The 11,871-nt window shown below is 48.2% G+C and overlaps 1 protein-coding gene across 2 annotated transcripts in view; it reads right to left on the reverse strand.

The window, feature by feature from the left end:
• Positions 1-1,826: 1,826 nt before the first annotated feature.
• XPOT (exportin for tRNA) overlaps positions 1,827-11,871 on the reverse strand; it is a 41,557-nt gene continuing 31,512 nt past the window's right edge. The window contains exons 22-25 of one of the 2 annotated variants that reach the window (XR_002482614.1): positions 11,485-11,556; positions 10,280-10,458; positions 5,843-5,899; positions 3,156-3,169 (exon numbers count right to left, since the gene is read on the reverse strand). Coding sequence is in view for 1 of the 2 variants with exons in the window: in XM_008069412.2 (XP_008067603.1) it covers positions 3,143-3,169; positions 5,843-5,899; positions 11,485-11,556 (156 nt within the window). In the remaining variant the exon portion in view is untranslated. Of the gene's footprint in view, positions 3,170-5,842; positions 5,900-10,279; positions 10,459-11,484; positions 11,557-11,871 lie in introns of both variants that reach the window. The other variant, XM_008069412.2, reaches the window with a different exon arrangement.

Below are 11,871 nucleotides of genomic sequence, written 5' to 3' on the forward strand. Positions count from 1 at the left end.
CGCCCGGCCTAGACGTGCAGGTTCCCCCCGTTCCTTCTCCCCGTCTGTGTTTTGGAGAGGCGATGTCGGAGGACAGGCGTCCCCAACGCGAGGACTTGAGGACTGAAGCTTAAGTGCCCGAGCGCGGGCCCGCGAGGTCCGTGCCGCCAGGGTCCCAGGCAGCCAACCCTGGAAGGGTCCCTCTGCCCACCGCAGGCCTCTCCCCACCTCCGCGGGGGACACAGAGACGCTCGCTAGCCCGGGGGTGAATTCCTGAGTGGGGGGGAAGATGGTGCTTCCCAGGTGGGGGCCAAGCCGCAGGCCCCTTCACGGAACTGGCCGGGGCTGCGCTCCCTGTCAAGTGCTGACTTGTTTTTTTCCTGAGTCGGAGTCCCTCGCCCAGGCTGGAATGCGGTGGCACGCTGGTGGCCCCAGTAACCTCGACCTGCTGGGCTCCAGCGATCCTTCCGCCTCAGCCTTCCAAGTAGCTGGAACCGCAGGCACGCACCACCACACTTGGCTGATTTTTAAATTTATGGTAGAGTCAGGTCTTGCCAAGTTGGACAGGCTGGTCTCGAACCAGTGGGCTTAGACAATCCTCTCGCCTCTGCCTCCCAAAGTGCTGACTTTCAAGCAAGTTTCTCACCTGTGTGTTGCCAAAGGCACAGCGGAGATACAAAGTCCACTCTAAGGCATTCTTGGCGGAGAAGTCACTATTAGAATTTTGAACACTCTGCAGGTCATGGAATCATTCTAATTTCAGTTCTCTACTAAAGGCAAGTGAAGACTGTCCAAGGTCCTTCCCGCAGAGACTCACAGCGCCAAGCAGGAAATGGAGGGACGGCCCTGATTCACATGTGACCACACATAACCACACCTGCTTGGTGGTAAATTGATTTAATGTTAAGATGTAAATAAGTTGGGCTCAGTGGCTCAGCTTGTCATCCCAGCACTTTGGGAGGCAGAGGCGAGTGGATTGCCTGAGCCTGCGGGTTCGAAACCAGCCTGGGCAACTCAGCAATACCTCCTCTACGATAAATCAAAAGTTAGCTGGGTGTGGTGGTGTGTGTTGCTACTTGGAAGGCTGAGGTGGCAGGATCCACGGAGCCCAACAGGTTGATGCTGGGGTGGCCATGAGCATGCCACTGCACCCCAGCCTGGGCGACAGAGACCCAAGAAAAAGATGTAAATAAACTGGCACAGGGCTGGATCAAGCATCACAAACCCTGCAGCTCTGCTGACAAGTCACTCCAGTCCCCAAGGCTTTTAGCCGACAGCAGGTGAGACTTCCCCTAGAGTGCTTCTGTGCGTTCCTTGTGGGCAGCAGGTGATGACGGGAAGCATCACTCGTGACTATACAACACAGCGTTTAATTTGTTATGTGCTCGGTTCCTGTGTCCTGACTTCTCCTACCTCAACACATGTGAATCTTCTGAAGGCTTTACAGAGCTAGAACACTTTCCATATGTGGAATTCGCAGTCTTGCACTGATTCCTTGCACGCTCGTATCACGCATCCATGGAAGCCGACGTCAAGGCTTTCTGTGCCGGCTGCTGTAACAGTCTTTCGTGTTTTAGCTCATTGGATTCTCAGTGAGTGAGGGAGCTACTGTTATTTCCCCCATTTTACAGACAGGGAAACCCAGGGAGGGAGACGTTACTGAACTTGCTCAAGGCCCTGCAGCCCAGTTACTGCAGACCTGGTGCCCGAACCTCCTCAGCCTGTGTCTGGACTAGCCACTGTACTCAGCTACTCGTTCGTGTTCTTTGAACAGATGCCACTTGCAGTGGATGCAGTAGCCACGCCCACAGTTCAGGGGAAGCTATGAAAGAAACACCCGCTTTCACTTAACTGTTTCTAAAGACAGTTTTATTAAAGTATAATATACATTCCCCGCCTCTATTTTTTACAATTAACAGTCAATTTAGTCAAATACTTTTATTCCATGATGTAAGACGTATGTTTCAAATTTCTTCTGGAATTAAACCCAGAAAAATACTCACATGCAGAATCTAGAGTAAGATTTTAGGGAGATTACAGGCCACAGAAGCCTGCCCATGAAAGCTGAGACACACAGGTCAAGGGGACGACAAACAGACCCTCCTGACAGTCTGAACTGGGTTTGGGAATTTTAGCGTAAATGCCTGGAGTGATTCGGCTGCGGTTGGGTCCCCCTCTCTTCTCCACTTTCCATGCTGCTACTGGTAACTGCTATTTCCTTTTGCTTTTGCAAGCAGCCATGAATAAAAATGGAGAAAGGCAGGGGTAAGTACCTAGTAATGCAATGGTCAGCGACCATTTACATATAGCCAAAGAGCAGAAACACATAGATGTACTGTGCTCTAAGTACATCCAGGTAAAAGAGTTAGGAAAAAAAAATGGAATTTTAAATTCTGTCAACAGATCCACACAGGCTTTTTCATGACATTCTGACTCTTATGTAACAGGCCAAGTTACACGTAACCTTTTAGGAACATAAATGAAATAAAGCATCTACACACTCATAGTTGCAAATTTTTAAATGGAAAATCAGGGAGACAGTAAGATGAGAAAATAAGACCAAAGTAGTTATAATAATTCCAGAAAAGACTTGATATATTTCACTACATAAAATTTATTTATTTTATTAAAAAAAGTATAACACCGGCACCTACTTTTAAATCAATTAATTTATGAAACCATTCTTCTTTGTAGAATACATATTGGCATTGAAACAGTTTAAAGAAGGTAATGGCTATCTACAAAAAATTAGTTTTGATTGTTGTACTTTGTGTCTGCACACAAAAGTAAATTAAAATTTTTAAACATTTTATATTCACCAGTTCTTTAAAAAGTACACTGTTTTCCACTGCTATGGTCTTTATAAAGGGCTTAGAGTTTCAAATAAAAAAGGATTAAGGTACTAGAATAACTCTGCTGTGTCTTTAAACAGCATTTTTATATAGAACAATTTGAGCTGGCATGCACGTAACTTCTCTTGTTGTCACATGCCTGGATTTAGGGAAAATCACACCCATCTTACAGAAAAACCCCAGAACAGACACTGCAGGAAGCTCAAACAATGTTAAAAAGACCCGTGTGAATGAATGGCACACACAGGCCGCAGCTTTTCTCAGTTAGTAGCGGAGTTCCTGCTCGGGAAGTGGCATGGGCAGTCCGGTCCTCAGGGCTTTGCTCTCTGGAAGAACACCTGTAAATGGAGCGTCAGTACCGTGAACACCAACATCCAGAGGCACTGCCAAAATTTTCCACCTGGAGAAGGCCCCCAGGTTTCCAAATGCTGGGCGCTCTTCCATAGCCTATAATGGGTCCTAACACATGCCACACACTGCACAAATGCACACATAGCCAAGACAAAAACTCTGCTCTGGAGGTCAGGTGGAGCCCAGGAATCAACCGTGCTGACGTCACCAGCTGGGAAAGTGGTGAAAATATGGCACATCTCTAAGGCCATCAAAGCCAAGTGGCCAGAGAAGATGGACACACCTTTTGACTAACTGGCACCGTGTCGAGTTTATATTGGGAGGTTAAATTCCAGGGAAGAAACGAGTAAAGCCAAAGAAAGCAATTCTGATTCCTCAAACAGTGCTTCCAAGTCACTATGTGAGACCATCAAGGAGTCTTTTAGAGCAGTGGCCCCCAACCTGCTTGGGGCCAAGGACGGTGGGAGGGAAGGGGCCGTCTTCAGGCATCAGATTCTCCTAAGGAGTGACAGCCTAGATCCCTCGCAGGCGCAGTTCACAGTAGGGCTTGCACCCCTCTGAGGATCTAATGCTGCTGCTGACTTGAGAGGAAGTAGAGCTCTGCTTGCCAGCACTCACCACCTGCTGTGTGGCCTGGTTCCTAACAGGCCATAGATGGCCGCCTGGGGTTGGGGACCCCTGTGCTAGAGGCTGTGCCAGGCCCGGCCTGCCTGCACACTGCTGTCCAGTTGGTGCAGGTCAGTGAGCACTGGACACAGGCGTGGCAGGCAGTGCACTCAAGAGGGACGAGGACGGCACTGGTCACTGTACGGCTAGCACCCCAGAGGTTCAACTAACAAGTGACCTACTGACGAACGCAGAGAAAAGAATCATCACCCCACGAGCAAAACAAAGTCCTACAAAGAGGCAGCTGAAGGCCAGCCTCAAGAGTGGGCAGAATTCATGTGGAAGTTGGGCTGTCAGGAGGACGGGGTTTCTGCAGAACCCCAAGACTCGCTAAGAACTTTTCTGCAAAAGAAACCGAAAAGGTAGCCGTGATCAGAATATGAGAAAAAAATTTAGTGCAAAACTAAGAAAACATGAACTTGCTTAAGAAGGCTATGAGGAAGAAGAATCAACTTCAAAGGACTGTTTGATGTTTTCAAACAGAGCAGCCTGGCTAGAACAAGCCAGGGGAGATCAGAGTAAGACAATATCGGCCCACGCCAGGGCAGCAGCAGCAGAGACAGAGGAGGGAGGAGGAGGAAGCTGTCAGCAGGACCTGGGGCCAGCCAGGCCAAGAGAAGATCAGGCTCCCAAGGGTAAACTTCACGCTATCAACCAGGAAAACCAGGCTACGCTGAGAGGAGGCACTCACTGCGGCTAGGCCACCCCTGAAGGGGGGGTGGGCTGCATCCATGCAGACCAGTCCACACACGGGAGTACTAGCGTTCTGCAAGGCCCTACCCTACACCCACTGCCGGACACCTCTCATGGAGGTGATGTTTGTTGAGTCCTTTGATCCAGTGACTGAAGGGTTATGTTTAACACAGGTTACCCTCACAGACACTCTGGGGAGAGAAGAGCTCCCAATGATAACATTCTTCCACGCTACAACTAAGAAAAAAACTGACAAGGGAAGATGTTAGACCCACCGTCAAAGGATGGCACACTTCATCACTTACACTGCAAAGCCCTTTGATACAAATTCCACTGAATGTCTTGGACAAAAGAACCAGATAGCCACACACAAGTTACCTGCTACCTGGAAATTTAACACAGTGCCTTGTCCTCAAATTTCAAGAATGAAGATAATAAATAAAAAACAGCTCCTCACCCTATCATACAATGACTCTGTTTCTAGAACATGAGTGGAGAAAAACACCCGTGGTGGCGTTTGCAGCCGTTACTCTAGCATCCGCTGTGTGTGAATAAGAAATGGACGGCCACTGAGGCAAGACCAGGACAGCTGCATCTCATGAATTAAAGCACAATACTGAATACCAGATAAACATTGGATGTTCTTATGGACTTCACAGGGTTTAAAAAAAAAAAAGAGCAGTGATTTTTTTTTTTCATGTAAGAAAGAGCCTTGATGGCCAGGCCTGAGGATTCTCCTTCTTGTCTGCTTCATAATTCAAACGTTTTAGAATGGGGTAGAAGCAAATAACCCACACTTGAGTTTTTATGTGTTGGGCTCCCTCCTCGCAACTCAACACGGGCAGCTCTTCCCAACCATTTCTTGTTCTCCCAATCCTCTGGTTCCTATTCAATGACATCATGAAACTGCTCAAGAAAACAGATATTTCTTTTTTTTTTTTGAACTTAAGACAGGCTCTCACTACGCTGCCCAGGCTGGTCTCAAGCAATCCTTGTGCCTCCGTCTTCCGAAGTGCTGGGATTCCAAGCGTGAGGCCCTGTGTCTGGCCAAGATAACAGGCACTTCGTCCCAGTTCCCCGGAGGTGTCCCAGTCAGTGTGCTTACCCGCTTCTCACGCTCTTTTGCAAACACTTAGTTGAAAGGACCTCCAAGAAGCATCCGTAAGACTGTGAGAAGGAGCGTCCAGGGCCAGGAAATCCCACAGTCAATGCCTTTTGGTCAAGCCCAGCCTGTGTGTATTTCCCTCGGCTCCCAAACATCACCAATCATATGGAGACGGGTGCATCTCCCAAATACGTACCTTTAAGTAATTTTTGAAAACTTTAGCATCAGGCTGCTGAAGTGCTTGACAGAACTCCTGGGAGAGAACAAGAGCAGAGAACGAGTTTGCATGAAGTCCATCTCAACTCACACCCATGGTGCTCTTTCTGTTTTTTCAGAGACAGTCTCACTCTGCTGCCCAGGCTGGAGCACTAGGGCACGCTCATGGCTCACCGCTCATAGTACTTTGAGCCCCTGGATTCCAGCAGTCCTTTTGCCTCAGCTGCCCAAGTAGCTGGGACTGCAGGAGTATACCACCACGCCTGCTGACTTTTATTTTTATATGACTTCAATGCTCACTAAAGTAGAAAGCGTGGCTCTCCGGGTCTCACTACGAGGGGGACCCCCCCAAATCCAGAATTTATAAAACGTGTATATTTGTTTTAACATGTTTAAACTTTAGTCATCTTCAAAGTACTCTCCATTTAATGCAATATACCTACTGAGATGCCTTTTTTATTGCTCAAAACAGCATGTGAACCCATCAACTTTCATGCCTTTTAGTGCTTCTGCTGTTTTTCGTCTCATTTCTCTCACATCAGCAAAACGTTTCTCTTTGAGGACTTTCTTCACTGGGGAAGCAAAAAACAGTCACCCGGAATGAGACCGGATGAATAGAGAGGGGCATGGGGCTCATGCCGTTTCGGGTCAAAAACTGCTGGACACTCCGTGTGGTGTGGGCAGGTGCACTGTCATGGCAGAAGAAACTGTTACCTGTTTGCCACAATTTGGGACATTTCTTCTGCAAGCCGTGACTCAACCTTCTCAAAACTTCCAGTAAAAACTTTGGTTGAGTGTTTGATCCGGAGGAACAAACTATGAGTGTTCTCCAAGGAGCCCACCCTCCAAAAGGTGATTCTAGTTTTTTGGGGGGTGGTCCTCCCTTGTATATTGTCCAGGCAGGTCTTGAACTCTAGGACTCAAGTGGTCCTCCTGCCTTGGTCTCCCGAGTAGCAGGGATTACAAGGCGTGAGTCACTATGCCCAGCTCTTTTGGAGGCTCTCTCTCTGCCTCCTGACTCCCCCTGCCCCCAGCAACCACCATTCCACTGTTTCGACGAGTCTGACGGAAGGTCTCTCAATCAAGTGGAAACAAAGTCGGTGTCTTTCTGTGACAGCCTCATTTCACTTATCATCATGCCTTCCAGGCTCACCCATGTTATAGCTGATGACTGGGCTTCCTGCTTTGTATTTAAGAGGCTGACTAATGTTCCACTGCACATATAAGCCACATTCTCTGTATCCGTCCCAACACAGGACATGACGGTTGCTTCAAATCCACAGTCTTTTTACGACCTATTGAGATCAACCCAAGTGGTTCTTTACCCCCAGAGCTGATGTGGCACTCTCAGATGTCACGCCTGTCATACAGGTGCTTCACCCGGAGAGCATGGCTCGTCTGGAAAGGTGGCCTCGTGCTTGAGAAGAGAGGGGGACAAAAATTCCACTGGCTATTCTCACTGTTCCCTCCTCGTGAGAGGGTAACTAAGAAGGGGAAAGAGGGCAAGAGAGAGAGGGCAAGAGAGAGCGGGCAAGAGGAAAAGAGACAGAGGGGGGCAGACAGAGAGAGGGACAAGGGACAGAGAGAGAGAATGAGAAATGGGGGACAGAGAGCGAGAGAGAGAGAAAGACAGAGACAGAGTGAGAGAGAGCAAAAGACAGTGAGCGAGAGACAGAGCAAGAGACAGGGAGAGCAAGAGAGAGAGAGAGAGCAAGGAAGAGACAGAGAGAGCGAGTTCCCTTCAGTAGAGAACACGGCAAGGTAATGTCAGACACAGGCGTATGAGCAAGCAGAGACAAGGGGCCCGAGAGCTCCCAAAGTCACACAATTAGAGAGAAATGCAGCAACGGTGCTCACTTGGCCATCTGGGAGAATATCAGCTGTAAATTGAATGGGGTATTTCTACTTTTGTGAGCACTAAAGTCATATGAACAGTTAGTAACTTATTAAATCTCTAAAATCAAATGTCATGAAGTAAGAGATCATAAATTCATTTTTAAAAATCATCTGTCAATCTCACATGGAATCCACTCTATTTCTCAATTTTTTCAATGCCTCCTAAAAATTAGCATTACACACATTTTAAAAAAAACACTGAAAGACACCCATCTTCACAGACTGCAAGACTTAATACTCTGATGTCCACACACCCAAAGCGACCGGCTGAGAAGTGGCCAAGGCGCCATTTGGTTGGCGTCTGCAGCTCTTGTCCGCCCATGGTGCTTGGCAGCTACCACCCACAGAGGGCACTGCCCCATCTGCAGTCTCAGACAGGGTGCTGAGTTTCCAGGGATTCCGTGAAGGTTATGAACCACAGCACACACAGAGAGCTGGGGGAGGGGCCGGGAAAGGCCTAGGATGTGACACAAAATCCCTCAGGTGCAGCCATGGTGCTGAGGAACACCCCCCCCCACGATCTGCCTACACTATGTGGAGCAGACCGCGCGGGAGGCAGAAACCACGAGGAAGGAGGGGACCAAGGAGCACATCAGAAGGGTGGTAGGCCCAAGAGGAGGAGAGCAGCTCTCTCCCAGCCCACCATGCCCTCCAGCGTTTCCTCCAGGAAGGTCCTGGGAAGCGGAAGGCCAGGCTTGACCTGGGCCATGGTGCCATTACCCAAGGAGGCGCAGTGAGGTCCAGGCCCAAGACCCAAGGCCACTGTGGGCTAGGTGGTTGATATGGGGCTACCCTGGCTCTCTCCCCAGACACTGGCAATCTCCTTGCAACCCAAGGGTCCCCCTTCCAGAAGTGCGCGAAAGGCCATGAGCAAAGAGTACCCACAGGTGAACATCCCCGCACCATCAGGGCAGCGTGACACTCTTTCAGCATTCCATAAAGCAAAAGGCAATGACCTGCAGGTCAAGGCAATCCCTAGCAAAATCCCCAAAATAGAAGAAACAATACTAAAATTTATATGGAATCACACAGGGCCCTGAATAGTCAAAATAATCTGGAGATGCATCACATTTCCTTTCCAAAGATAACGCTACAATCGTTAAAACAGAATGGTATTGGCATACAGACAGACATATCCTAGCTACTTGGGAGGCTGAAGCAGGAGGATCCCGAGAACTCAAGACTTTGAGGCTGCAGTGTACTCCAGTCTGGGTAGAGCAAAAACCTGACTCTCTCTCTCTCTCTCTCTTTTTACTTTATTTTATTATAAAGACATAGGGTACAAGGTGGGATTAGGCACATGGGTAATGTATGTGCAAGCGGAGTTCGGACCTCCAACTGGTCCTCACTTCCCCTAGTTTAGGACTAGGGCCCCTTTGTATTATCACATGTCCCCCTTGCCCCCCACCCCAAGAACCTGTCTCTTTTGTAGACCGATAGAAGGGAGGAGAACATGGAAATCAACTCATGCAGATACAGTCTACTGATTTTCAACAAGGGCTTCAACAAATGGCGCCAGGAAAACTAGCTATTCACATGCAAAAGAATACAGCTGGACCCTTATCTTATACCATAAGCAAAAATCTACTCAAAATGCACCAAAGACTTAAAACGTAAGGCCTAAAGCTGCAAAACTCCTACAAGAAAATGGGAGAAGCTTCATGACACTGGCTTTGACAATGACTTCATCAATATGAAAAAGCACAGGCAACAAAAGCAAAAGCAGACCAACGGGCTCCATCCAACTTAGACACTTCTGCGCAGGGAGCCACCCCAGAGCGGAAGGGCAGCCTGTGGGATGGCTGAAGAGCGGCAGAGGACACGCAAGACTGCATATCTGATAAGGGGCTAACCTCCAACAAGCAAGGGGCTCCTGCAATTCACTAGCCCAAAACCAAATAACCTAGTTAGAAAAGGGAATAAAGACTTGAGTCACCACTCATCACTGCGGAAATACAAATCAAAACCACAGCGAGGCACCACCTCACACTTGTTAGGACAGCTCGTCTTAAAAAGAGCCAAGATAAGTGCTGGTGAGGACGTGGAGAAACAGGAACCCTTGTTACTGTGTTATGACGTTGCTATCGATAGACATGCTAAATGGTGAAGCCGCTATGGAAAACAGCATGAAGGTTCCTGGAAAAATCAGAGATGGAACTACGGTGAGATCCGGCAGTCCCACTTCTGGGTATTTATTCAACAGAACTACATCAGGGTCTCGAGGACATGGGAGCACTCCAGTGTTCGTGGCAGAATCATGCACGATAGCCAAGATGTGGAAATAACCGAGATGTCCATCATGGATGAGAGGACAAAGGAAACGTGGTCTGGATCACCATGGCACACTTCCAGCCTTAGAAAACAAGGGTACCTTGCCATCGGCAGCAGCGTGGCTGCACGAGGAGGACGTTACGCTGAGTGGACCAGTCGGTCCCAATAAGAGAAATAACTGTGTACTTCCACTTATGTGAGGCATCTAAATAGTCCAGCTCATCAAACCAGAGACTAGAATGGTGGGTACCAGGGGAGGGAGGAGGAGGAAGCAGGAACCGTTAACCCACAGGTACAGTCTCCACGGCTCGAGAGGAATATGGCCACGAGACCTGGTCGATGCTGGACGGGTGCGACACTGCCCCGTAATGAGAAATACAGTCTTGTGCATTGAAGCAGCTGTGAAGGTTTATCTCATGTCAAGTGCTCCTGCAATAAGATGAAATAAAACAAGAACACTGTTGATGAAGAAACAAATCTTAGCAATGACACAGGAGACTGTAATTCTAGTTTTGTTGTTGTTTTTTTGAGTTGGAGTCTCACTCTGTCACCCAGATTGGAGTGCAGTGGCCACTCCCAGCCACCGCAGCCTCGACCTGCTGGGCTCCGGTGATCCTTCCACCTCTGCCTTCCAAGTAGCTGGAACTACAGGCACGCACTACCACGCCCGGCTAATTTTTGATTTATTGTAGAGATGGGGTCTCGTCAAGTTGCCCAGGTGGGTCTTGAACTCGTGGGCTCACGCAATTCACTCACCTCGGCCTCCCAAAGTGTGGGATTACAGGCTAGGCCACTAGCCCGGCCTATAATTCTAGTTTTAATCAAAAGTTCACACCTCCCTAGCTCCACGTATGACTGGCAAGAAGTCTGGAAAACCATACGCCAAGAAACACTACAACACACATGGCTTTGGAGAAGTCTGAGGTTCCTTTCCAGACACGTCCCCGAAATAGAGTTTCAGATTTCCAAACTAAGCACTGATAAGCTTGGCACATGCACGATGAACTAACAACCTGGCACAAATCTCCAGAGAAGAAAAATAAACCTGAAGTCAATCCCTCTCCTCAATCTATGCTCTATGCTGCATCAACAACTGGGCGTCCTTTCCACAATCACTGGGGGCCCCTCCAGCAGTCTGGGAAAGTCTGGTTGGACACCTTTCAGAATTTCTTTTTAATGCAAACACTATTAACACATGAGATTACAACAGAAGCCAATGATAATGAAGAAGAGTTATCAAAATGTTTAAAATATGGTGAATAATAACACTTTCTAGTTCATGAGGTAACAAGGCATGCCATTACCTAATGACTCATCATTTCAAAACAGCGATAAACATAAATGGTAACTTGAGATACCCGCATTGACCTATGTGATATGAAAATAACGACCGTGTCATAGCCAGTGCTGCTTCTACTGCGGTCTCTCACCTACACGATGGGGAAACGCTCTTACCTGAATGATCTCTGGTGCTACTTGCAGGGAGGGCAGGTATTCCTGCTGAAGATACTGAACACATTCTGGGCCCTGGAAATTAAAAGATGCTTGTGACTGTTTTCTTTCTTGACACCAATAGTGCTAAAAAGATTGCAACAATACAAGCAAACTTTAAAGGCAACATAGTATTGCAATTAAGGACACATGTCTCCGTCTGAAAAGTGGGGTTACTGTGAGGATTCGATGAGTTAAGAAATGTAAAGCTCAGTTGGGCTTGGTGGCTCAGCCTGTAATCCCGTGCTCTGGGAGGCTGAGGTGAGTGGACTGCCTGAGCCTGCGGGTTTGAGACCCGCCTGGGCAACTTGGCGAGACCTTATCTCTACAATAAATCAAAAAAACTAGCCG

The sequence above is a fragment of the Carlito syrichta genome, unplaced genomic scaffold (genome assembly GCF_000164805.1).
Source record: "Carlito syrichta isolate Samal-C Ts95f unplaced genomic scaffold, Tarsius_syrichta-2.0.1 Scaffold312002, whole genome shotgun sequence".
Taxonomy (NCBI): Eukaryota; Metazoa; Chordata; class Mammalia; order Primates; family Tarsiidae; genus Carlito; species Carlito syrichta.